This window comes from Crocodylus siamensis, chromosome 5, assembly GCF_052110815.1.
Source record: "Crocodylus siamensis isolate JL-2025a chromosome 5, ASM5211081v1, whole genome shotgun sequence".
NCBI classification, from domain to species: Eukaryota; Metazoa; Chordata; order Crocodylia; family Crocodylidae; genus Crocodylus; species Crocodylus siamensis.
In genome coordinates this window covers 90680313-90704990 of record NC_143399.1, presented here as the reverse complement: position 1 = coordinate 90704990, position 24678 = coordinate 90680313, and the positions used below count along the sequence as shown (strand labels likewise).

General features: G+C 47.5%; 1 protein-coding gene across 1 annotated transcript in view; it reads left to right on the top strand.

Moving 5' to 3' along the window:
* The window catches only part of ABCA13 (ATP binding cassette subfamily A member 13), a 377080-nt gene that overhangs the window by 124255 nt on the left and 228147 nt on the right, over window positions 1-24678 (top strand). The window contains 1 exon segment of the mRNA XM_090049781.1: window positions 3205-3344. Coding sequence (XP_089905907.1) covers window positions 3205-3344 — 140 coding nt within the window.

The window sequence follows — 24678 nt, the reverse complement described above, 5'->3', positions numbered from 1 at the left end:
CACATTAGTAAAATAAGTTGTCCATTTCCTGCTATTACCTTCGTTCTCATCCCTATGTATCCGAATAGGCTTCAACAACATTTGACTAGTTTTCATCTAGTCATCATCATTACTAGTTTTGGGAATTAACCATAAAATATTAACAATATGTTATTAGATTGTCCTGTTGGCAGCCATGAGGGGGTGTTGACCCATATATAATCCGACAGGCTACCCTCTTGCAATTCTATCATCGGTCCAGGAAGGTAATGCTTAGACTGCCTGGTAATACCGCCCCCCCATGTAGATGTGCAGCATCTGGTGCCAGTCTTTATTACAACTGAATTGAGGTGAAAATGTTACATGCATACAGGGCCAAGAACAGATAGTTTTCCCCAAACATCAATGATGCAGCTGCACTTTTCTGGGGCACAGCTTTTTCCCTGGACTCCTCTTGACCTCATGTTGCCATAAACTTTTCCTTACAGAGACCTATGCAAGGAGTGGGCTACATTGGCTTTGTCTATATTTCTGCTGCAGAGCCTCAAAGCACCAGTAAGGGTGTGAAGAGGCCCAACCCACCTACTCATGCCCTTAGGCACATTCCAAGCTCAGCAGTAGCCTGATATGGCTGTTTTGTACTCCCCTTCTAGTGTCCACTATCATGCCTGCTGGAGACTAGGGGCTTAGGTAGAGGAAATGAACCTAGAGCCACCTTCCCTGCTGTATTTCCAATTTTGAGTGAGACTGCATACAGGTCTGGAAAGGGTGTACTTGAGTTGTGGGTCCTATTGGCATAGTGGGTATAAAAAAGCCCAGTACGATAGTGCTGCTGTGAAATGTCCTGGAAACACCTATTCTTGTTGGTGCTCGCAACTCTACTTGGAAGTAGGGCTGTGTGAAGCTTTGGTCCTTGATTTGATTCAGCGGAGATTCGGTCCAATTCAGTGGCCAAATCTCCGAATCCAAATTGAATCAGAGGACCCTTTAATCTTCAGTCCACTTCTGGGTCCACCAGGGAGCATGGGGGGGGGTGCATGCCATCCTGGCCCAGCAACTGGTATTTCCTGGGTCTGGGGGGGCACCCAGGGTCCCCCCCAGCCAATTGCAAGCTGGGGGTGGTGCAGGGGCCCCCCCAGCGTGTTCCCCGGTAGACCTGGAAGTGGACTGGAAGTACTTCTGGTCCACTTCTGGGTTTGCTGCTGAGCATGTGGAGGGTCGCCATGCACTCCTGTGGGACTCTCCATGTGCCCCAGCAAGCTGCTCTGGTACCTCGAGGTATGTAGAAAAAACTTTTAAAGCTGTGTCTTTGTAACTTGCTTATTCTCTGAATTGGCATTGAATCTTCAGATTCATACTCAGCCAAATGGAATCAGGGACAGTGATCCAAATCAAGAAATTGAATTACTGCCCCTGATTCAGGCCGAATGCGAATCTGAATTGAATAGGGTCCCCTTTGCACACCCTTACTATGAAGTAGATACTGTTATGTTTTATATATAAAATAAGGCAAAGGGAAAGTATGCCTAAAATCACATAACAAGTCAGTCTGATTCTCAGTGGCCCTTCCTTCTGTACACTAATCATTGAACTTATGGCTTTAGCCTTATGCCCAAAAACACTGGACAGCATGCTAAATATCCACGTTTGTTTAGGATTAACGAATGTTATGTGCTGTGCGAATACTGTTATACTTGTCTAGTCCCCTTGGAGCCTTAGTTTAATTTTTCTGCAGTTACTGTGTCTTTTTAAAAATGACTTACCTTCTTAAAGATAGAATTATGATGTGATATTGGCAAAGGATGGTGAGCTAGAATATCCTTAGTCATTATGATATTTCTGACTTGCACTTCCTGGTTTTAGGCAGGTCCTTTTAGCTTTCTGAGGTCCATTCTTCATGGTGAAATGCAGATGATAATTCTCATGTGCTTCACAGAGGTGTTCTAACATTATATTTCTACTGTATGATGAATATGAAATATTTCCAAATCAGCTGCTAGCAAAGATGCCTCATAAAAGCAAAGCACAGCTACATAGAGGCTGTTCCTGCAAAGAATATCTATCTCCCTGTGCCTGCTGAAATCTCTCTGGGAAGGACTTGGACCATATTTTGAAATGAGTCTAAAGGACAAATATCCATAATTAAAACTTGTTTATCATGTGTTCTTAGGTACTGAGAACATGTTTTTCAGTTAAGTAATTGAAATAGATTGATTTAAAAAAAAAGAATTAAGCACCATTCAATTCAATGTTACAGCTGCAGCTCTCTGCATCTTTCTGAAATAGAGTCCTTGCTATCTCTCTTTATAAAGAGACAGCCAAGTTGCATAAGAAAGCAAGCTGCTGATTAGGTTAACAAGTCACCTTCTCTTGTATATCTGGTTTCCCATATCTTAAAGAGCTTTTGAATTGAGTGACATTTTATAGCAGTGCTTGTTTCTTCAGCAGCTACTTTATTTATGTGTACTTTGCATGTTGTTTCACTCTGAAGTGGTAACATACAGAGATTTTCAGATATGTGCAGATTATGAAGTATTTTAACTAAGAGACATCGGACTGAAAGGTGCCTGTTGGCTCATGGAGTTTAGGCCCAAAGCTCTTTAAGTCCTGATGGCCTTTGATTTAAAGTAGAAATTTCAGGTTCTCAACAACTCATAGCAAACTCTGGATGAACAAATTTAATATATCCATTAAGCAGTAATAACAGTACATTTAGGGCCTAGACACATGACATGTTTTCACTGGTATAATCCCCTTTATGCTGCTATAAACAAAGTGCAGACATGCAATGTATGGAGGTCTAACTAATTTAAATTAGGTGGAAAATTCATCTCAGAAAAATCAGGATTAAAACTGTACCAGTGTGTATGTTGTGTATGCACAGGTTTCTGAGGTTAGTACTTTGTTATAGGCAGATATGAGCTACTACTTGTTTTCCCTACTGGTTTAGGCACTGTAATAGTGCCTACTGTGAGCAAATATCCTGGAAGACCTGCTCCTCTTTAATTCCAGTATAATTGACATTGGTGTAAAAAGCTGAGGTAAATGACACTGGTATACATGTGTAATGTGTCCAGGCCCTGAGAACTGAAGCTTTGCAGTAACTTGCAGGGTGGGCCCTTATGTTGAAGTGCATTGGCATTTTGTCACTGAACAAATCACCCACTTGAATAATCTCTTTTAATTTTTTTTTTTAAATCTCTCTCTCCCTTCCTGCCCTTACAGCTCCATTTTGCTTGCAGCTTTATCAAGAAATTTTGCAGTCAACTAATGGGGCTTTGCTGTGGACCTTCTTGAAGCCCTTGCTACATGGGAAGATACTCTACACTTCCAACATTAAAAAGATCAATCTGGTGATAGAAAAGGTGAGCGCATGATTTCTGATTATGTTAACTGAGTTTTTGTTACAAAACATAGTTGTAAAGTTAGATGCAAAAACTCCTCTAATTCAGTGAGCATTTATGTTCCTTGTTGTCCCTTACAATCAAGAGCTGTGTTTTGAATCCTGCTGCTTCCTCTTTACTTGGATTATCCATGGTTAATTGTAATTCCTGTTACGTAAGTGCTACTATGGTTTTCCTAGCCAGTGTGGACAAAGTCTAATTGTGCTACTTGGTATACTAAGAGTAGGATTCATGTGTTAGGCTTGTGAGAATAGGGAAGCATTCAATTCAGATTCAGATGATTTGGAGGGCAGTGATTTGATTCAGAGATTCGGGTCACTGTCCCTAATTGATTTGGCTGACTCTGCTTCGAAAGATTTGGCGCTGATTCGGAGAGATTCGGTGATTTGGCCATAGATTTTAATGGGGAATTACTGAAATAACTATTACATTGTCATTTTGTGGCATATTTGAATGAAAACAGCAGGGATAGTAGCCCCTTTTGAGGCCATGAAGCCTGTCAAGTTTCAAGGAGATAGGTGCAGGGGTTTCTGTGAACCTGCACCTCAAACTGTTCAAAGCTAAACTAGTGTCACTAGTGTGACTTTCTGTGTGTATTAAGGCACAGCAGGATGAAAACAGCAGGCATGGTAGCCTGTAACAGGGGGCTTCCCAGTGCTGGTTAGATGTCTGCCAGCCCATCTGTTTCTGGGCCAACAGCCTGCCCCTCTTTTGCCTGCCACACTTTGATGGAAAACCGATTCAGATGTTTCCCAGGCAGGAGGCTGTCCATTTAGGTGTCCTGGGGTGATATCCATTCCACAGCTCCATACCTCCCTTAACACCGTGGCCCATGCCTCACACATTACATTCTTTACCTCCTCTCTGGGACCTTTGGCTCCCCCTTAGGCCCTGGCCTCACCTTCAGACCAGTCAGTATCCTGAGACTCTTGCTCTGGGCATTCCTCATGGTGGGCCCCTGGCCCTTTGACCCCACTTTGGGTCCTGGCCCCAGCACGGACCAGTCAAGGGTACCTCTGATATGTTTTATTAGACCAACTGAATAGTTGGAGACATATATCTTAGCAAGCTTTTATGTTTAAAAACCCTTTGTCAGGGTGAGGAAGCATCTGCAGTTGGTGTGTGCACTTCCTGTGTGGAATGAATAGTAAAGAAGCCAGATGCTGGGCTGCAGGCAAGAAATCTAGTCAGTGAAAATGTAAATTGAGGTATCAAGGGGTGAGAGAGAGGCTGGGGTGTGGGGAGGGGAAGGGGACTGTAGCAGCCAGGTAAAAATGAAGAGGTACCTGGGGAGTCAGATATCAGGCAGGTTATAGTGTCTCATAAATCCAATGTCTATACTGAGTCCATGAGTTTTTTGATTTAGGAGGCTGATGAAGTGAAGTTCATAGCCTCGTCTGTGAAAAGTGGTTTGTAAATTCAAACAACCACCGAACTTCACTAACCAGTGAAGCACTGAACCATCACCAGAAGCCAAGTTCCTACAGTCCAAAACACACTGAATGGATCCAGACCATGCCATGATAAGGAATGCAAAACCTGCCAACATATTGCCAGTACCCCCATGATTACTACACCCCACAACAGAACCATCACCACTTCGGGATCTTATAACTACACATCCAGAAATGTTATATATCTCACCCAGTGCACCAAATGTCCCAGTGGAAAATACCTAGGAGACACCAAGCAACAACTGTGCACCAGAATGAGTGCACATCGGAAATCTATTACAGACAAGAATACCCAACTAGGTTGGGCTGGGACTCAATGATCTGTTGAGGTCCCTTCTGACCCTAGCATCTATGACTCTATGAAACTACCTGTGGGGGCACATTTCTCACAAGAAAGCAACTCTGTCTCCAGTCTCTCAGGGCTGATCCTCAAAGGGAATTTTCATACCACTTTTCACAGACGAGCCTATGAACTTCAATCTATCAGCCTCCTAGATAAAAAACAAACAAACTCATGGACTCAATGCAGACATTGGATTTATGACAACAACTGACTCCCCAGGTACCTTTCCACTTTTACCTGCTATGTGCCCCTTCTCCCCCCATTCCCAGCCTGTCCCTCACCCCCTGACACCTGAATTTACATTTTCAGTAACTAACTTTCTTGCACGCATACCAGCCTCTGGCTTCATCACTATTCATTCCATCCAGGAAGAGCAGGGGGTCTTCCCAGTGCAGATGAGATCTTGGTCCACCCACCTGTTTCTGGGCCAACCACCCACCCTTCTTTTTTCATGCCACGCCTTGATGGAAAACCAATTAATGATTTCCAGATGTTTTCCAGGGGAGGGCAGCTGCCCATTTAGGCCCCCCCCCGACGTCTAGGGGTAACATCCACTCCGCAGCTACATACTTCCCCTAAAACTGCAGCCCATGCCTTGCAGACTGCATCCCAGGCAGCTAAGCTCACCTGGAGCCTCACAACTCCACTGCAACCAGCAAGTTTCTCAAAGATCTTACAGGTCTGGGCTTTTCCCGGCCAGGGCTGTGCATGCGTGTGGTGGCTGGAGGTTATAAGGCATGTGGTGGCTCGAGGTATAAGGCCTACCTGGCTTTTACCAAGGAAGTTTGTGGTCCTGGCATTTCTTGGGGGTTCCTGTGCCTCTGGCAGTCCCACCAGGCCTCCCAACCCTGGCAGGGTACAGTTTTAGGTCATGCCCAGGACCTGGAGCCTCTTCTTTCCCCATAGTCCTAGTCTGGGGTGGAAAATTATTTCGGGCAGAGGGCCACTTACTGAGTTTTGGCAAGCCATCAAGGGCTGCATGACAGGCAGCCAGGGGCAGATAAATATTATTTTTTTAAATTTTTCAAGGGCCCCATGGGCTGGATGGAATAGCCTGGCAGACCACATCTGGCCCATGGTCTGCATTTTGCCACCCCTGCCCTAGTCCATACCTGTTCATCCTGGCATGGGAGCTCATCAGGGAGAAGTTCTTCCCCTGCTAGCTGGTGATACAGTGAGTGCCGCCTCCAGCTCTGAGAACAGGGCATTAAATGGTTTTAAAAGAATTTAAACAGGAAATAGGTGTGGACAGGTGAGGAGGGTGGTACTTGCTCTCTGTGCAGGTGGGACTTGGTGAACCCTAGCAGCAGGAGATTCACCTAGAATTCAAGGAGGTGTGGTGTAGCTACCGAAGTGTCCATGCTACCTGCCTGAGGCTGGGGTCTGGTGCCCACCATTGAAGCCATGTCCTAGGCCCACATTGGCAGTGGCTGTCATGGAGGAGACTGGCTGGTGCTGGGAGTGGTGGCACGGGAAAGTGGATCCCCCTCTTCCATGTCCCCCCACCTCTGCCCTTTTGTCTCCCTGACTCTGTTTATCAGCACCTCTGTCCAGTGATCCAGGGTTTTGTCAAGTCATACATGGCTGCCAGCATGTGGACCATACTGGTCTGCAACAGATCCAGCTGTTTTTTGATGCCCTCCTTCAGCCACTTCACCGGTGCCTGCACCTCTGGTGACAGCGGCTTGCCCAGCCAGGAACATTGATTCCCTGGAAATTCTTCATTTGGTTCTCAAGCTCCTTCTCTACAGAGATCACCTGGCTAAGGAGGACTAGCCAGTGCTAGTGGTGGCCTTGAGGAGAAGCTTGAGGAGACCACTAAGATTTGGGAGATGATCTCCCACTCTGTTTTGTTAAGGGGGCCGCTGATCCCAATCTCGCCAAGCAAGGCCATCTCATGGATGGCCTTCTGTTGCTCAACCAGCCTTTCTAATGTCAAGTATGTAGAATTCCACCAAGTCTCCACATCGTAAATGATTTTGTGCCGTGGGATGCTCAGTTCTGCCTGTTTATCCTACAGCATCTCGCCCCCCTTTGTACTCAGGTGGAAGTAGCCCACCATCTTACTGCATCTTGAAACGAGCTGGCCAGTCATGGTGGCACCATCACGGGCAGCCCTGTTGCCCTCCAAACCGTCCCTGACAATGAGGTGGAACTTGTGTGCTACACAGTAGATGCCAACAAAGCTGGCATCACGGAGGACCACCTTTACCATATTGGCCCCATTGTTGGTGACCATGAACCTGCGGATTAGCTTGCCCTGCCCAATTAGCCACCCCTGCACCATGCGGTTCAGGCCACCAGGATCTCCCTTGCCATGGGGAACTCATCCATCACCTCTGCTTGAAGAAGAGCCCACTGACAGACAACTAATCACACTGGTGTCCTATAAGGGAGACGTAGACGTGATCCAGATGTCTGAGGTGAAGTGCAAGGCCAACTGTGGACCTGTCTTGTGCAGCTCCTTCTTCAAGTACTCCCTGCATGCCTCATACAGGGAGGACACCACTGTCCTGCTAAAGGTGGTGTGTACAGGCACTTAGTAGGATGGGGCCACGAGTATCATGAGCCACCTGAACCCTTGACAATCAACTAAGGAAAAGGGCTTGCCAATCTTCCCAATGCTCTGGGTGACCTTGCTCACCCTTGCAATGCACCCCGCTCTGTCTGTGGCTTTCCCCCACTACTCTGGGGTGGCCTGCCTCTGCTTCATGAGGACAAGGGCTTTGGAGCAAGAGGGGGACTTCCCTTTTGGGCACACTCCCACTGGTGCCAGGCTGAGGAGGAGCAAGGGCAAGGGGGTGCTGCCTCCTGAGATGCAGCAGCATCACTGGTGGTGAACTGTTTTACCTACTTGCCCCCGCTGATCTGCCTTTGGCAGCGCTGGTAGGTAGCATACCTGGGATCATCTGCCAACTCAAAATGATCCCACACTACACTCTCCCCCCGACTTCTGGGTTGCAGGTGGGGATCTTGCCTTATCCCCCTCCTCAGCAGGCAGAGGCACAATATCAGGGGAAGCTGAGCCACCTGCTCCCACAACCTCTTACGAAGTGCCTTCCAGAAGATACCTGCCTGTCGGGGAACTTTGAGGGGTGTGGAGCACAAGCTCAGATTCCCCCTCCTTCCCCAGAATTTCCCTGGCTATGGCACTGAGCTCCCCTGGTTCCAGCTCCAGCTCCTCCTCTGGCACTGGGAGGCTCATATTGGGAGCTGAAATTGGGGTGGAGAAGACTGTCATGCTGGTGTTGGTGGCTATTTTTGGTGTTAGTGGAAGTGGTGCAGGTGTAGGGACAGGTACTGCTCCCACTTGCTTGCTCCCACTAGCAGCAGAAGCCTTATGGTTGCTAGGGAAGAGGGCACATCTAAGTTTGGGCAGGGGGAACTTGTAGCTGTCCTCTAACCCCTCTCCCTCTCCTGCTAGAAGACCAGGCACCTGCCTTTCCAGCATGCATCATAATGTTTGCTGAGCTGGAAAATCTGTGTGTGTGTGTGTGTTGCTTCTCGTCCTCTTGAAGGCTCAGATCAAGTGTAGTATCTTGTATGTGTTTAATACATGCCTGTGTGTGTTTACAATATCTTCTAACTGCTTATTATATTTTCTTGTATCTGCTTACTATATCTTCTGTGTTTACTAGATAGAGAGACTAGCAAAAGAGTGAAGAGGCTGACTAGGAAGCCAGCCGCTACAGCCAGTATTTTTCAGACGCTGTTGCGTCTAGACAAACAGCTCACAAAAGGGACAGAAAGGCTTCAAACAGAGCCTTATATGCTGTTTCTACGTCCCTCCCTGAGAGCACTGTGATTGGAAGGCAACTCAGGGAAAGATCACAGTCACTGGTCAGCTACACATGTCAATATCAGACCAATATTTCCCCTCCTTCTCTCCCCTTCTCAGTTTCTGTGTCCCCACAAAACCACCTTTTCTGAATCACTGAATCTTTTTCAAATCTTTTCCAAATCGATTCAGAGCTTCTTATGGGTTTCCCAATTCTATTTGGATTTGTGATTCAGCTGCTGAATTGGGCCAAATCTTCTCCAAATTGAATCGGCAACCAAAGCTTTGTACACCCCTGCCATGCATGTCTCAAAGGGAATCGGCTGTTAACTGAAGAGAAATTGAGTAACAGACTCCCATAGATGGGTCTGAAAATCTGGTACAAATGCCATATGTTGTATTTCTTCCTACTAAACAGAAGCAGGGTAGGTATGCTCAGGTGTGCATGACTGACTGAACTAGTGGAGTTGCTCCTTTAGTCCACTAAGACTGCATACAGGTGCTCATTTCTAGTGGTGGGAAATTTCCACCACTAAAAGTGACTCCAAGAGTGAAAACAATATAGGCGGTCAGCCTGCAATTGTTTTCACTCCCTTTCTCCTTGTGCCTTGTGGGTGGTCCTGCTCTGCGGAAAGTATGGGGAGGAGCTGCTGCTCGTCTTCCCTTTCCCAGGGAGGGTGGAGCAGTGGGGAAAATTCCCTTCCCCCTCCTTACACTGGGGACCCTAGTGTGAGGAGTTGGTGGGGAACAGTGGGCAGCTACTCCTCCCCTCTCCTCCTAATCTACAGAAGGGGCAGAAGCAGCTATCCCCTGAACCTTCTACAGATTGGAGTGACCCCAGTCTCTGGAAGGCAGGGGAATTTTTCTTTGGTGTGGGATTACTTCTGGTCCCTGGGAGGAGTTGGGCACTGGGGAGGTATACAGGTATTTGTTTTCCTTGGAGAGTTTCTCCTGGCAGTGACATGTATTGGTTGGGAGATGGATTGTTTTTGTCCCAGAACACCATTTTTGTTCTGGGAGAAACTGTTTGAACCACCTGTATGTTCATGGCTTCTACCAGAAGGGCTACAATTCTCCTGGTACGCATGTAACCCCTGTATGTGGCTGTGGCTGAAGATTAATTTTGTAGTCTTTTAGACTAAAAATTTTCCTGCTTATTTTACCATGAATACATGATTTCATAGATTTCATAGACATTAGGGCTGGAAGGGACCTCAGAAGATCATCGAGTCCAGCCCCTCGCCCAAGGGCAGGAAGTCAGCCGGGGTCATAGGATCCCAGCAAGATATGCATCCGATTTTCTCTTGAAGGTGTTCAATGTAGGTGCTTGAACCACCTCCGATGGCAGGCTGTTCCAGACTTGGACAGTAAGGAAGTTCTTCCTTATGTCCAGCCTGAAATGGTCTCACAGTAGTTTATGACCGTTTGACCTCATCATCCCTTGGGGTGTGGAGCACACTCTGGTGAACAAATGTTCCCCCAGATACTAATGGACACCCTTGATAAACTTATAGGTGGCCATCAGATCACCCCTGAGCCTACGCTTTTCCAGGCTAAAGAGCTTCATAGATCTCAGCCTGTCCTTGTAAGGTCTGTTTTCCTGACTTCTGATCATGTGCGTGGCTCTCCTCTGGACTCTCTCAAGCTTCTCCACATCCTTTTTGAATTGTGGAGCCCAAAACTGGATGCAGTAGTCCCAACTGCGGCCTCACCAAGGCCAAGTACAAGGGGAGAATGATGTCCCGGGATTTGCTTGAGAAACATCTGTGGATGCACGCCAGCATTTTGGTCGCTTCAGTAGCCACAACATTGCATTGCTGGCTCATGTTCATCTTGTGGTCAGTCCTGACCCCCAAGTTGCTCTCGTCCATAGTGCTAGTCAGCGTAGCACTGCTGAGCCTATAAGGATGCTGCAGGTTTTTCTTCCCAAGGTGGAGAACCTTGCATTTTTCGGTGTTAAACACCATCAGGTTCTCATCTGCCCATTTCCTGAGCCTGTCCAGGACAGCCTGGATCACCCGCCTGTCTTCTGGCATGGATGCTTTGCCCCAAAGTTTGGTGTCATTGGCAGACTTGGCCAGTCCGCTCCTGACTCCAATGTCCACATCATTAATGAAGATGTTGAACTATATGGGTCCAAGTACAGAGCCTTGGGGGACTCCACTGGTCACAGGACACCGTGATGAGTGACTGCCATCAATTACTACCTGCTGGGTCCAATCACAGAGCCAGTTTTCCAGCCAGTGGATCATGGTGGACTCAAGGCCACAAGTGGCCAGTTTCGCAAAGAGGTGATCATGGGATACCAGATTGAAGGCTTTTTTGAAGTCAAGATATATGACATCAATCTCTTCTCCCTTGTCCAGGTGATAGGTCACCTGGTCATAGAAGGAAATGAGATTGGTCAAGCAAGACCTACCCACATCAAACCCGTGCTGGCTATCGCTCAGGATGTTAGTGTTGGCCAGTCCATTAAGGATGGCCTCTTTAATAAACTTTTCCAAGATCTTCCCTGGGATAGAAGTCAGGCTGATGGGCCTATAGTTAGCCGGATCCACTTTCCTCCCTTTCTTGAAGATAGGCACCACATTGGCCTTCTTCCAGTCTTTGGGCACTACACCAGAGCGCCAGGAATTCTCAAAGATCCATGCCAGAGGCTGAGCTATGATGCTTTCCAGCTCCTTGAATACCCTGGGGTGTAGATTGTCAGGGCCGACTGACTTGAAGGTATCCAGCTTCTCAAGATGTTTCTTCATAAGGACAGCATTAATGGAGGGCAGGGGATCTCCCTCACCCGGACCTCCCTGTCCCATAGCGGGCATGGGCATCCCACTGGACTGATGAAAGACCGAAGCAAAGTACCCATTTAATAGGTTGGCTTTTTCCTAGGCATCAGTTGTCAGTTGCCCCATCTGGTTCAGCAGGGATCCAATATTGCCCTTGCTTTTCCTCCGGCTCCCCACATATCTGAAAAAGGACTTTTAATTGTCCTTGATGCTCAAAGCTAGTTGGAGTTCAGTTGCAGCCTTGGCTTTCCTGGTTTGGTCCCTGCAGGACTGGACCAATGCAGAATAATCCTCCTTGGAGGTGAATCCTGTCCTCCATCCTTTGTAGGCTTTTCTTTTTATCCTTAGGAGGTCTGATAGGTCCCTGGAGACCCAGGGTGTCTGCTGTGCCCTTTTGCTGTCTTTCCTCTGAGATGGAATAAACTAAGCTTGTGCATTGAGGATCTCTCGCTTGAGGAGCAACCACTCTTCCTGAACTCTCCTCCCCCCTTAGGGCCTCACTGACAAGCCTCCTGAGCTTGTCAAAGTTGGCTTTCCTGAAGTCAAGGACTTCCGTTTAGCTGACTGACTTGCCAGCTTTACGGTGGATGATGAAGGTGGTTGGCTCATGGTCGCTGTCACCCAGCTTCTCATCAATAACTAGTTCACCTATTTAGGTCATCCCCAGTAGCCAGTACCAGGTCGAGCAGTGCTTTGCCTCTTGTTGGCCCATAGACTTCTTGAGTCAGGTAGAGGTCATCCACGCACAAGAGGAAGCTTTGCGAGTGCTCAGATTTTGCTGAGTGGTCCTCCCACGAGATGTCTGGGTAATTGAAGTCACCCATGACAACCATGGTCCTGGAGCATGTGGCCTCAGCCAGTTCCCGGGTGAACTCCTGGTCAAGCTCAGGACTTTGGGTGGGAGGTCTGTAGTAGACTCCCACCGTTGTGCCCCCTGTGCCATGTTCCCCACAGATTTTAACCCAGAGGGTCTCCAGTCATCCACCCTGGTCGGCAATATCAGCTTGCCGGGACATGTAGCTTTCCTTAACACAGAGAGCTACACCCCCACCCCTTTTAGCTACTCGATCCCTCCTGTACAGGGTATAGCCATCTATACCTGAGGTCCAGTCATGGGTGGAGTCCCACCAGGTCTCCGTTATCCATATGACATCATAATTATTTGCATTGAGCAGGAGGACAAGTTCCTCCTGCTTATTCCCCAAGCTCCTGGCATTTGTGTACAGGCAGGCAAGTGTGCCCTTGGGGGCTCTTGCCTTGCCTACAGATTGTACCAGGGCTGGGGCAAGGGTGGGCTCTCTTAAGTGCCTTCACCCGCTGGCTTTGCAAGGGTTGCTCAGTGGGCCAGCAGTGGCGGTATTCCCCCAACAGGCTTAGTTTAAAGCCCGGTGGAGCAGGTTAGCCAGTCTGGCTGAGAAGAGCCTCCTCCGCAGGGGAGAGAGGTGGAGGCCACCTCTTCCCAGCAGCTCACTGCCTCTCTCGCCAAAGAGCGGGCTGTGGTCATGGAAGCCAAAGCCTTCCCAATGACACCAGTGCCGCAGTCTTTGGTCGACTACGTGGATCCTCCTCTCCCTCCTCAGCCCATACCCCGAGACTGGGAGGATCGACAAGAACACCACCTGTGCCCCCAGACCCTTTAGCCCTGCTCCCAAATCCCTGTAGCGCCTCATGACCTGGCTGGGAGTGCTCTGAGCTGTGTCATTGGTGCCCACATGAATAAGGAGCATAGGATAGTGGTCTGTGGGCCGGAGGAGCTTTGGGATCTTCTCTGCAATGCCCCGGATGCGGGCCTCCGGGAAGCAGCAGACTTCCTGGACTAAGGGGTCAGGGCGGCAGATTGTTCCCTCAGTCCCCCTCAGGATGGAGTCTCCCACAACAAACACCTTATGTTTTGTCTTGGGGAGAGCGGGGATGGTAGCTGCAGTTGAACCTGTGTTGCCTGTGGGAGCTGGCAACTCAGCAGGCTCTGCTGGAGCAGCAAGAGGTGCGTACCTGTTGCTAAGCTCCAGCGGGGTAGGGGCCTTGATGTGGTGGGCCTTAGGGCCCTTGACCACCTTGGTCCATGCCCCTGACTGGACACAGCGGGAGGTCCTGGAGTCCTCCTTTGTCCTGGAGGGAGACGGTAGTCTATCTTCTGGTTCACAGGGGAGAAGGGCCTGGCAGTAGGAGTCAGTCTCCTGCTCATAGTCTCTAATGGCACGCAGTCTCTGAACTGTGGCCTGGAGCTCCTCCAGATGGCATGCCAGAGACCCCAAAAGGGAGCAGACCCCACATGGGGAGGTGGCCATGCTCCCAGGCCCCAGAGCCTAAAAAAGGGACAGGCAGCCTGCGCAGCCGAGAGCCAGGGGCTCTGTCTGCATGGAGCCCGGAACCAGGGGCTCTGTCTGGGTGGCGGTCTCTGAGTGCCCGGGGGGGGGCCCGCAGAGCCTGAGGGGACTCTTGGGGTGCAGCATGTGCCCATCCATGTAATGCCTCTGGTAGGCTGGCTACAGCTGGGACGGTCTACCCTGGGGGGTTCGTGGGCAGGGTCTTGGGCCCTCTCACTCACCCTCCTGCGCGAACTTCGTGCTAATTCACGCGCCAGCAGACAAGTGCACCTGTTTGCACAGCCTGTTCGCGTGGCTCTGGTCAGGTGTCTCCCTGGGGAGCTGGGCCAAGTAGGGGCCTGGGTGGAGCTTGACCTGGCCTGGCTCCACGCATCCGCCTCCTCCCACTCAGTGAGGGGGTAATCCCTTCCCACCATGGGCCCTGCTTGCCTCTGGCTGTGCTGGGGGTCGGCAGGGGGCTCCGCGGCTGCTGGGGGTGTCTGTGAGGCTTTGGGGGAGCGGGGGCATGGCGGGCTTTCACCCGTGCATCTCTCGCTGCTCCAGAGCCTAACTGATTGATGTATTGATACCTGTGTGTGCTTGCATGACCAAAAATTCTTATGGTTTCTAAGCTTTTTACCTGGGGTAGCCACTATTTGGTTGGCCTTGAATAAGATTATAACTTCTCTTTGACAGAAACTAGTTTTTATACTTTTCTCGTGTGAAGACAATAATCCTACTTTAGGACAGGAGCTGTTTGGTGCTGCCACAATAGAAATAATAATAATCAGTTTTCTAAAAGGCTTGAAAGCCTGAGGCAAAAATTGTGTTTCCCTTGCAAGCACGAGATTCTTGCCATGGATTTTTTCGTATTACAGGAATAGTAATTTAGATTCATTTAAATGTGAAGCATTACTGCTTGCTAATGGTATACAGAAATCCAATAACTTTTAAATGAGATGGTAAGTCTTTTCTATGTAAATGGAATTCAGCATAACATTCTGATTTCTGCCATGGAAAATAAAATGTTAAAAACTGTAGGTAAAATGATAGATATTAGAACTAGTTTGTAACTTCACAGTTTTCTTGTTAATCAAAAAATGGCTTTTTTGGTTTCCTATTTTACAGTTAAGATAAAGAACTGAGTTCAGGAGACAGGCCATTTCTCTTGTGGTCTGGTCTGCTTAGTTGAATATAATTCATTTTAAAACTTTAGCCAGCTAAAAATAAGCCTCTTTTCTGATTTTAACAGATGCAAAATCTAAAAAGTATCAGTTGTGATAGATGATAAAAACTCTAAAACCCCCAGAGTACAAAATTACATTCTGTATTACAGTGACACTGAGAATAATGCATTGAAGACATCTCCACATTATTTTGCCAATTAATATGCCAAGACCACTATCTTAAAAGGATCCAAGATAAGGCAGATAAATCTATCAGCATATGTTAAGTCCTACTGTATGTCTTCAAGTGAAATTGAATCTGAGTAGCAGGGTTCTAACTGCCAAGGTACTTTAAATGAGATAATTTTACTTTATGCTTTCTTTTTAAAATTGTCTAAAACTGTTTAGAGATTCTAGCAGATGTTTATAACACATTGACTCTATTAACATAGTTGGACCCAAAACAGATCCATCAGCTCATTCAAGCTGTTGTGAAAATTTAAATGCTAGACTTGTGAGATGATTGTAGATGTTTCAGGCAAGGTCCTACCAGGAATGTAGTCATACCTCTTTCTTCTGCATATGCTTATCAAATATTGTGTTCTGTGACAATTCAGAAAAATGCAAATATAAATGTATCCAATTAATCACAAGTATTCTATATGAGTATTAAGTCCAATCTTACAGCCCTTAAAACTCCCAATGAGGTAGAGGTAGTGTTGCCCTGAGGGGTCAGGTCAATGCTCAGGATCTCAATATTGCGCTGTTAGACACAGGGGCATGGTGTACAACTGCACATGCACACATAAAAATCAGTTAAGCACACATACACTCAGTAGGTGCATACACACTCACGCTACCAGCTCAGGCACATGCATACCTATTACCAATTTAAGCCCATACACACTAGACACAAAATTTATACAGAATCAGTTACCAACACCTGCACATCCAATACACATATGTGGATTACTAATTTATATACCACACACACACACACACACACACACACACACACACACACACACAATGATATCTATATATGTATATATATATTATATATATATATATTCACTAATTTACACACATACCACCCACCTACACATACACACAGGTGAGTTTCTAAGTTGGGTGTTGTGATGTGTATGTATGTATGTGCTTGGTGTACTTGGGATACCTGGGGAAAGGTTAAGGTAAGAAAGTAGAAGTGTAGGGGGTTAAAGTTACCAGGACTGGGATTAGAACTGGTAGACTACAGGGGCCTGGGCTGAAGAACTGAGGCTGGGGGTAATTTTAGGTTAATTGATCTTAATTGATTAAAAGACAACACCCAAAGCCTGAAGAACAGGGAAGCATGCCGGCACAGCTTCTGGGACTGGAGCCAGAGCTATGGGGGAGCTGAAAAGGTAGATGGGGAGAGGAGGGAAAATGGGACTAAGGGAAAGTGTGGGTGTTAAAGAGGGGCTCTGGGTGCAGGGAGCTATAGGATGGCTCTGGGGCAGCTAGAGAAGTTGCAGAGAGCGGCAGTAGGTGCTGGAAGCTGGAGAGAACTGCAGGAGAGCTAATAGGAGCTGGGAAGCTGGGGTGGGGGGAGATTACAGAAGGTGCAGGGGGTGGGAAGCCTGAAAACAGAGAGAGAGGCAGAAGAAAAATCACAGGAAAAGCAGCAGGTAGGAGGGACAGCAGGAAAGCAAGGAGAGGCTGAGAGGTGGCAGAAAAGGGGAGATGGAATTGGGAGGAGTTCAGGAAACTAGCAGAGAGGGTGGGAACTGGAGCTGAGAGAGAGAGAATGAGGCTGGAATTTAAGATAAGGAAGGGACTGGGATTCAGTAAAACATGACACAACTCAGGGTTGCAAATAACAGTGGTTTTATTGAACAGGGGAGATGGTGACACAATGTCTTATTCGTTCCCTTGCACCCCCCCACACACAATGGCAGCAGGGATTAGAGAGGCTTGGTGCAGGGGCTGAAGTCCAGGAGGAGAGAGAGACAGAGAGAGAGAGAGAGTCCAAATTGTCCAAATAAAGGAGGTGTGCAGGTAATATTTACCTACCCAGGCTGGAAAGGGGTCCTTGTCCAGTAGATGTTGTCCAGAGGTGGGTCACCGGCAGGGCCTCAGGGTGCATAAGTGGTGTGGCATGGTGCTGGTCCAGATGGAGAGGGCATCCCACAGGGTCTGTCTTCACTGTCCCTTTTTATAGAGGCAGACCTTGTGTGACCCTAGTGACAGGAGGCATGCCCAGGCAAGGGTCAGCCCCTGGTGAACTGAACATGTGTGCTCCATGCAGGGATGTGCAGTTTTGGGTGTCTGTAATGGTGAGAGTTGCTGGTTCTGCAGGGACCTTTGTTTTTCAAATGCTGGTCTTGTCTCTGTTCCTGGGTGAGGTCCCTGGTTCCTGGATGAATCAATGTGAAGTGATGGCCCAGTCTTTACAGGTCATTTAGTAGAGGCCTGCTACCACTGTATTTCAATCATGCCCAATCATTCTCATTCATCGGGGAACCAGTTTACATGGGAGGGATACAATGAATCATATTGTTGCAACATGGGATGTCCAAGCAGAGGACAGAAGATGGAGGCTTGACGTATAAAATGGAAACTTGACATGACTTTGGTTCACTTACAAACACAGGCCTAAACCATACAATATCCATATGAAACAATAAAAATCAATACAGAAATGATAATAATACAATATACAAGAGTAAAAATTAATACAAACCTTATAATTATACAGTATAAAACAGTGGATATCCAAAACCAAAAACTTGCTACCAAAATAAAAATGTTTAAAGCTTATCCTAAGTTTGAGCTCACTTATACTTATCTATATGGAATAGAGAGGGAGGGAAAAAGTCAGAAATAGTTGGGGAAGGGAAGGGAATGCAATAAATAAAAAGAAAAAGAAACTGGGGGTTTTGCTACAGTAGAGGCAGAGGTGTTGGACTGTAGTAATGATGCCACTTACCCGTGGTTCCTCAGAAAAAGCTAAGTAGAAAATTATAAGCTTAGTAAAGGACAGAAGTAAAATCAATGTTAGAATTTCAGGATAATTTTCCTGTATTGGTTCATAGAATTGGGCTATCCTGTTTCATGTTTGTCTGATGCTGGTCTTCTGATAAGGTACAGAAGATGTACAGGTACAGGTTATTTTTCTGACAGTGGGGTAAAACATTCTAAAAGCACTTAAAATAGGAGTGTCCAAAGGGTGCTAAACTGTGCTAAGTACTCTCTAAGTGTTGTAAAAATTATGCCACTTCAGAAGAGTGTTATCTTTGAGCTGTTCTACTTAGATCAAGCTGGGTGGAGCAAAGGTATTGTTAGCATGGAGATAAAGTGACAAATTCGCAGTTATTCAGCATGCCAGGATGCATGGCTCCCAGCCTCTCTACCCTTGACAAACTTTTAATCCTCCCAAGTTCTATTGCCCAGGGGGTGGTACTGGCCCCAAACCAATCTTCCCATCCACCCCCTGTGGATATGGTCCGAGCTCAAATGGCACCGCACTGTTGACTCCAAGGGCCCTAGGAGACCTGATCCAGGCCTCTGGGTTGGAGGTCAGGCATGCAGTCCTCCACTCAGAGGGTTAAGACTTTGCCCTACATCTTTTGTCTTCTCCCCTAGCTGGGAGAATTGGGTGGGGGAGGTGGGGGCATGGCTCCCCTCCCTAGCCTCCTGCTTTCCTTGTTGGGGCAGGGGAGAAAGGGTTGCAGAACATGGTGAGAGCCTGGGGTCCATGCTGTTGTCACGGTTAACCTCTGACAGCAATGTACTGGAGCAGAGCCACTGGGCAGTGAGAGCATGGTGCCCAGGGAAATGTGCTTGCCTGGGCTTCATACTCTTGCTGTGCTTAACCTCTGGGGCTCTGCTGCCCCAGGGATAGAGGGATAGAGTCCTGGCTCCTTGCTACACCCCTGCTCACCAGACCATCTAGTGGCAAGTTACACTTGTAAAGGTCAAAGACGGTATTAAGCCTTAACCTGTAGCTGCTCTGAAATGAATCTAATTTTAACACTGTCTAACTTCCCATGGTTTTACAATGGTTTAAAGGTAACCTGTAATAGCACCCAAAGTCAGCAATTGTGAGGGGGAGATTAATGCTGATCAATTAGTTTATACATGTAGTAGGTAAATAACATTATGCTAATATCACTACATTCAACTATTATCAATCTTTGGATCACAGTTAAGCACATCAGAAAGCATATGTGTGTTTTTGGATTTCTTATTGGCGTATCAGAAGCAAAATTTCTTTCATGCCATGTTATTATTTCATCTACTTTTTAAATGATGGTTTAAAAAGTGTTATATTAAAAAGATTATAGCTTCATGAGAGAGATTTGTAGGTATGTCTAATTGGTGCATATGTTCTGACTGTATTAAAACAACAATATAATGTAAAGGTAAAACAGTAGTTTGACAAACTTATTTGCTTTTAAGATTCCTGCCTTATTTTAATCATTTTAAATATCAAAATGTCATAACACAAAAAGGAAATTCTATTTCTGCAACTTTTAATTGGATTGTCCTGTGAAATTTGACATTTGTAAGAAACCCATGAGAATGGACTCTCTTTATGATACAAAATTATATTAGGATGAAATACTTTCACAGGTGTCAGGTACCTTCAAAAAGACATTCCTAGCTTTTCCTGTTTATAAAAGTAGGAGGTTTGTACTGTGCTTGTTGAGTCCAAGGATACAGAGTGACTTCCAGTGGAATTCAAATATCCAGCCTTAATTAAGAGCTCTTCAGCCTAGGGAGAACTAAGTTACACGTGCTGCTGCAAATGGATTCATATCGATTTGAAGGGAAAAAATGTATTAAAAAAAAGTGGAAAACTTTAAGGGATTTTCTGCCATGTCTCCACCTTAAAAAAAATAAATTCTTACCTCTTAATTTAGCTACTGTTTAATTGGCTCAGAACAGCTGTGTAAAGAAAATGAGAGAGGTGGGTCTGCATAATCTAAGGATCCTTGTACATACATTATTATAGACACGCACACAGACTTCACAGGGACTGAATAGACTTCTTTGAAAGAACTTCATTAAGGTTTCAAAGTCAGTCACTCAAAAGTCAGGAAATGCCAGAATTGAGGTGGTTTGTTCCACTGTAATTCATAGATTTCATAGACATTAGGACTGGAAGGGACCTCGGGAGATCATCGAGTCCAGCCCCCTGCCCAAAGGGCAGGAAGTCAGCTGGGATCATAGGATCCCAGCAAGATAAGCATCCAATTTACTCTTGAAGGTGTTCAATGTAGGTGCTTGAACCACCTCCGCTGGCAGACTGTTCCAGACCTTGGGGGCTCGGACAGTAAAGAAATTCTTCCTTATGTCCAGCCTGAAATGGTCTTGCAGGAGTTTGTGACCGTTCGACCTCGTCATCCCTTGGGGCACTCTGGTGAACAAACCTTCCCCCAGATCCTGGTGGTCACCCTTGATAAACTTATAGGTGGCCATCAGATCACCCCTGAGCCTACGCTTTTCCAGGCTAAAGAGTCCCATGGCTCTCAGCCTGTCATCGTAAGATCTGTTTTCCTGATCTCTGATCATGCGCGTGGCTCTCCTCTGGACTCTCTCAAGCTTCTCCACATCCTTTTTGAATTGTGGAGCCCAAAACTGGACGCAGTACTCCAGCTGCGGCCTCACCAAGGCCGAGTACAAGGGGAGAATGATGTCCCGGGATTTGCTCGAGAAGCATCTATAGATGCAAGCCAGCATTTTGGTCGCTTTACTAGCCGCAGCATCGCATTGCAGGCTCATGTTCATCTTGTGGTCAATGATGACCCCCAACTCTCTTTCTTCTGTAGTGCTAACCAATGTAGCACTGCCGAGCCTATACGGGTGCTGCAGGTTTTTCCTCCCAAAGTGGAGAACCTTGCATTTTTCGGTGTTAAACACCATGAGGTTCTCGTCTGCCCATTTGCTGAGCTTGTCCAGGTCAGCCTGGATCACCCGCCTATCTTCTGGCGTGGATGCTTTGCCCCAAAGTTTGGTGTCATCGGCGAACTTGGCCAGTCCACTCCTGACTTCAATGTCCACTTCATTAATGAAGATGTTGAACAGTATGGGTCCAAGGACAGAGCCTTGAGGGACCCCACTGGTCACAGGGCACCACGATGAGTGACTGCCATCAATTACAATCCTCTGGGTCCGACCACGGAGCCAGTTTCCCAGCCAGTGGATTGTGGTGGAGCCAAGGCCACAAGTGGCCAGTTTCGCAAAGAGGTGATCATGGGATACCAGATCAAAAGCTTTTTTGAAGTCAAGATATATGACATCAATCTCTTCTCCCTTGTCCAGGTGATAGGTCACCTGGTCATAGAAGGAAATGAGATTGGTCAAACAAGACCTACCCGCAACAAACCCGTGCAACCTTGTTGAACACAGGTTGTGATTTATAGTCTCGAATTCTGTGGTCATCTACCAAGTAGTATTGCCTTTGCCCACAGTCTCCATTTCCATCATCTCCACAGCTAAACTCAGTGTGGTGGTGCTTCCTCTATCTCCCACACCAGTGCTGGACCCTTGCCTTGTTTTCAGCTGCAAAGCTGGAGTAGCTGTCTGCTGAGTATGTGTAAACTCTAGTTCTTCAACACTTGACTAAATTGGGGAAAGATTTTTACAGGTCCAACCTTCCTGTACATTTCTCTTCTAAAATGTCAGGGAGCTAAAGCCCTCAAACAAAAAGTTTTTCCCCTCTCTCTCTGCATATGCAGTTGTAGATGCATAATTTGGACATAGATTTTCCCTAGTCTTAATCTCAGAAATGGTTGAACAGTTACGGACAATAGCTTCCAAAACAATTTAGTCAGAGGCAAACACATAACTTGGTTGAATTTTCAGCATGTGGGTTGGTAAGCTTCTTTGGGTAGATGTGATATCTTTTATTAGACGAACTGAGTAGTTGGGAAAAAAGGTTATTTGCAAGCTTACAGGCACTCTTCTTCAGGCATAGGGAGCCTCTGCTATTCTGAGATGAGGCTTTCTTTCATTCCTTGGAGATGTCAGAACAGCAGAGACTTCCTATGCCTAAAGAAGAAGCTTATGCCCAAAACCTTGCAAAGAACTTTCCCCCAACTACTTAGTTGGTCTAATAGAAGATATCACACCTACCCAAAGAAACTTGCCTGCTTATGTCCTTAGATCAACATGGCTACAGCCAAAACCCTGGCAGCATGTGGGTTTATATTTTCTAAGTTTATATGCACCTGAGAACACTAGCCCTGGCTGTAATGTATCTCTGTGCAGCTACAGCTACTTCTACTTCTATTTCCATGGTAATTTCCATACACAATTTTCCAGGTATTAATGGTGCAGTAGCCACAAAGCATCCATGCAGATCTCCAAGCTCTGTATTCTGTACTTTCTATGTTATATTCTAATGAAGAAAGACTTACCTGGGTCTTAAATTTGGAATAAGATCATATTTAATAGTTTCCTTAACATAAACTAGTAGAAAAATAGTAACACCACAGAAAAGAAAAGCATTGCCCAAAGACAGCAAAGGCACCCTAATCTGCCACAGGTAAAGCAAGGTTGTTGAAAGGTACTCAAGATATTCAGGGAAGGCAGAAGAAAGCAAAAACCTCCCACAGTCCATAAGTATCTGACAATGAAGTAAAATTCCTTGTTTGATACCAAATGTGGTGATCAGTCAGACGCTGAGTGGGGGGTAAGACTTTCTAACTAGGAACTTCTGGGTTTTAGTCCCAGAAGGAGCAGTGACACACCCTGTCAAAATCCCTACCTTTCCCTAGTGCTTCTGAGGGAGGTGGGGTAAAAAGCACACCTTGATACCTATAACAACGGGGGGGGGGGGAGCGGAATCCTTCCCAGCCTCATGTGACAATGACCAACAAAGTACAGAAGCAGGGGAAGAACCAAAACCCTGCTTTCTGTTTTGCAACCTGGGAACAGCAAGCATAACTCTACACATCACACAATCTAACTCAGGGTAGGTAAATTATGGCCCATAGGCTGAATCTGGCCTGCCGGGTGACTGGATCTAGCCTGTGGCAGCCCCCCATGGTGCTCAGCATGGGGCCAAACCCTGCCAGCTTGCACCGGACGGCCTATGCTAGGCTTCTGCCGACAGCCACAGCCCAACCTCAGCCAGTTTATGCAGCTTCCGGTATGGATGTAGCTGGATGCTGCTGTGCTCCCCCGAACTCCAGGGGCAACTCTTGCCCCTGATGCGCCGCACTGCTCTGGGTGAGTGGGCAGGCAGTTTCAGCTCGGCAGCTTCTGCCCCAGGGGCTCTGACTCCAGCTCCCAACCACCTTCTGGTGGGAGGTGGAGCTGAAGCTGGAGCCCTGCATGCTGGAGCAGGAGCCACCTGGCTGAAGCTGCCCACTCACCTGACTGCTAGAAGTGGTGTGACCCAGCAGGGGCAGGGACAGGGGTAGGAGCTGTTGCTGGAGGTGGGGGGTTCACAGCAGCATTTGGCTGGCTGGACCTGCACTGGGAACAGCTCCACTGGAAGATGCTGCTGTCTCTGCCATGCTGTGCCAGTCTGGGCAGGTGTGTAGCTTCAGTCAGGCTGCTCCTACCCCAGCACATGGGGCTTCAACTTCAGCTCCTGGCTGCCCTCTTGGCCTGGGCAGGAGTAGGAGCTATTGCTGGAGGCAGGGGAAGCGGAGCAGCTGGGACGTGTCAGGAGTGCAAGTGGGCAGGGGCTCAGACCCATTTGGAGCACTGCAAGGGAACTGTAGACCACACCAACTGCGTGAGCTCTGTTGAATATTCCCTCTTGCCACCCCTCCTTCCTCTCACCCATGGCAGGCTATGGGGACCTCATGCCAAGGCAGAACCCCTACCCCAACACACACATGCACATACCCCCCCAAACCCCTTTCCCAGCCCTCCAGGGCAGGGGTGTATAGGGAGCAGGCCCCAAACCCCAGTCCAGAACTGTCACTGCCTGGTGACCTGGCCCCATGATCCCAGCCTCACATGCCTCTTCCACTCCTGAATACTGCTCTCCGTCTGCCTGCAGCCCCATAGGGAGTTTTGGTGAGTTGTGGGGAGCAGGAGGAGAGAGTGCTCACCTAGCTCATGACATCTCATCAAAACTTCCCATGTGGCCCTCGGGCCCAAATAATTGCCCACCCCTGATCTAACTGGGCACCAACCTGCATGGCGTCAGAGTCTGCAGGATTTGAAAAAGGGCCCTCAATGGCCAAAGCAGTATTCGGGTCCAGCTCCGGCGTGAGGTACACAGGTGAAAACCCATTGTGCCCTGTGAGCTCAGGACCCCAGTGGACCCTCAGGAGGACCCCGACCCAATCCTCCAGTTTGGAGCTGGGAGGTAGGTGGGGCCAGCAGTGGGTGGGCATTAGGTGCTGGGGGCAGCTGAGTGGAGCTGAGAAGAATCACGCTGCACCTCAGCTCCTACTTATCCCAGCCCCTTAGGCAGCCACGCAAATAGAGTGCGCAAACAGGCGCACTGTAGGC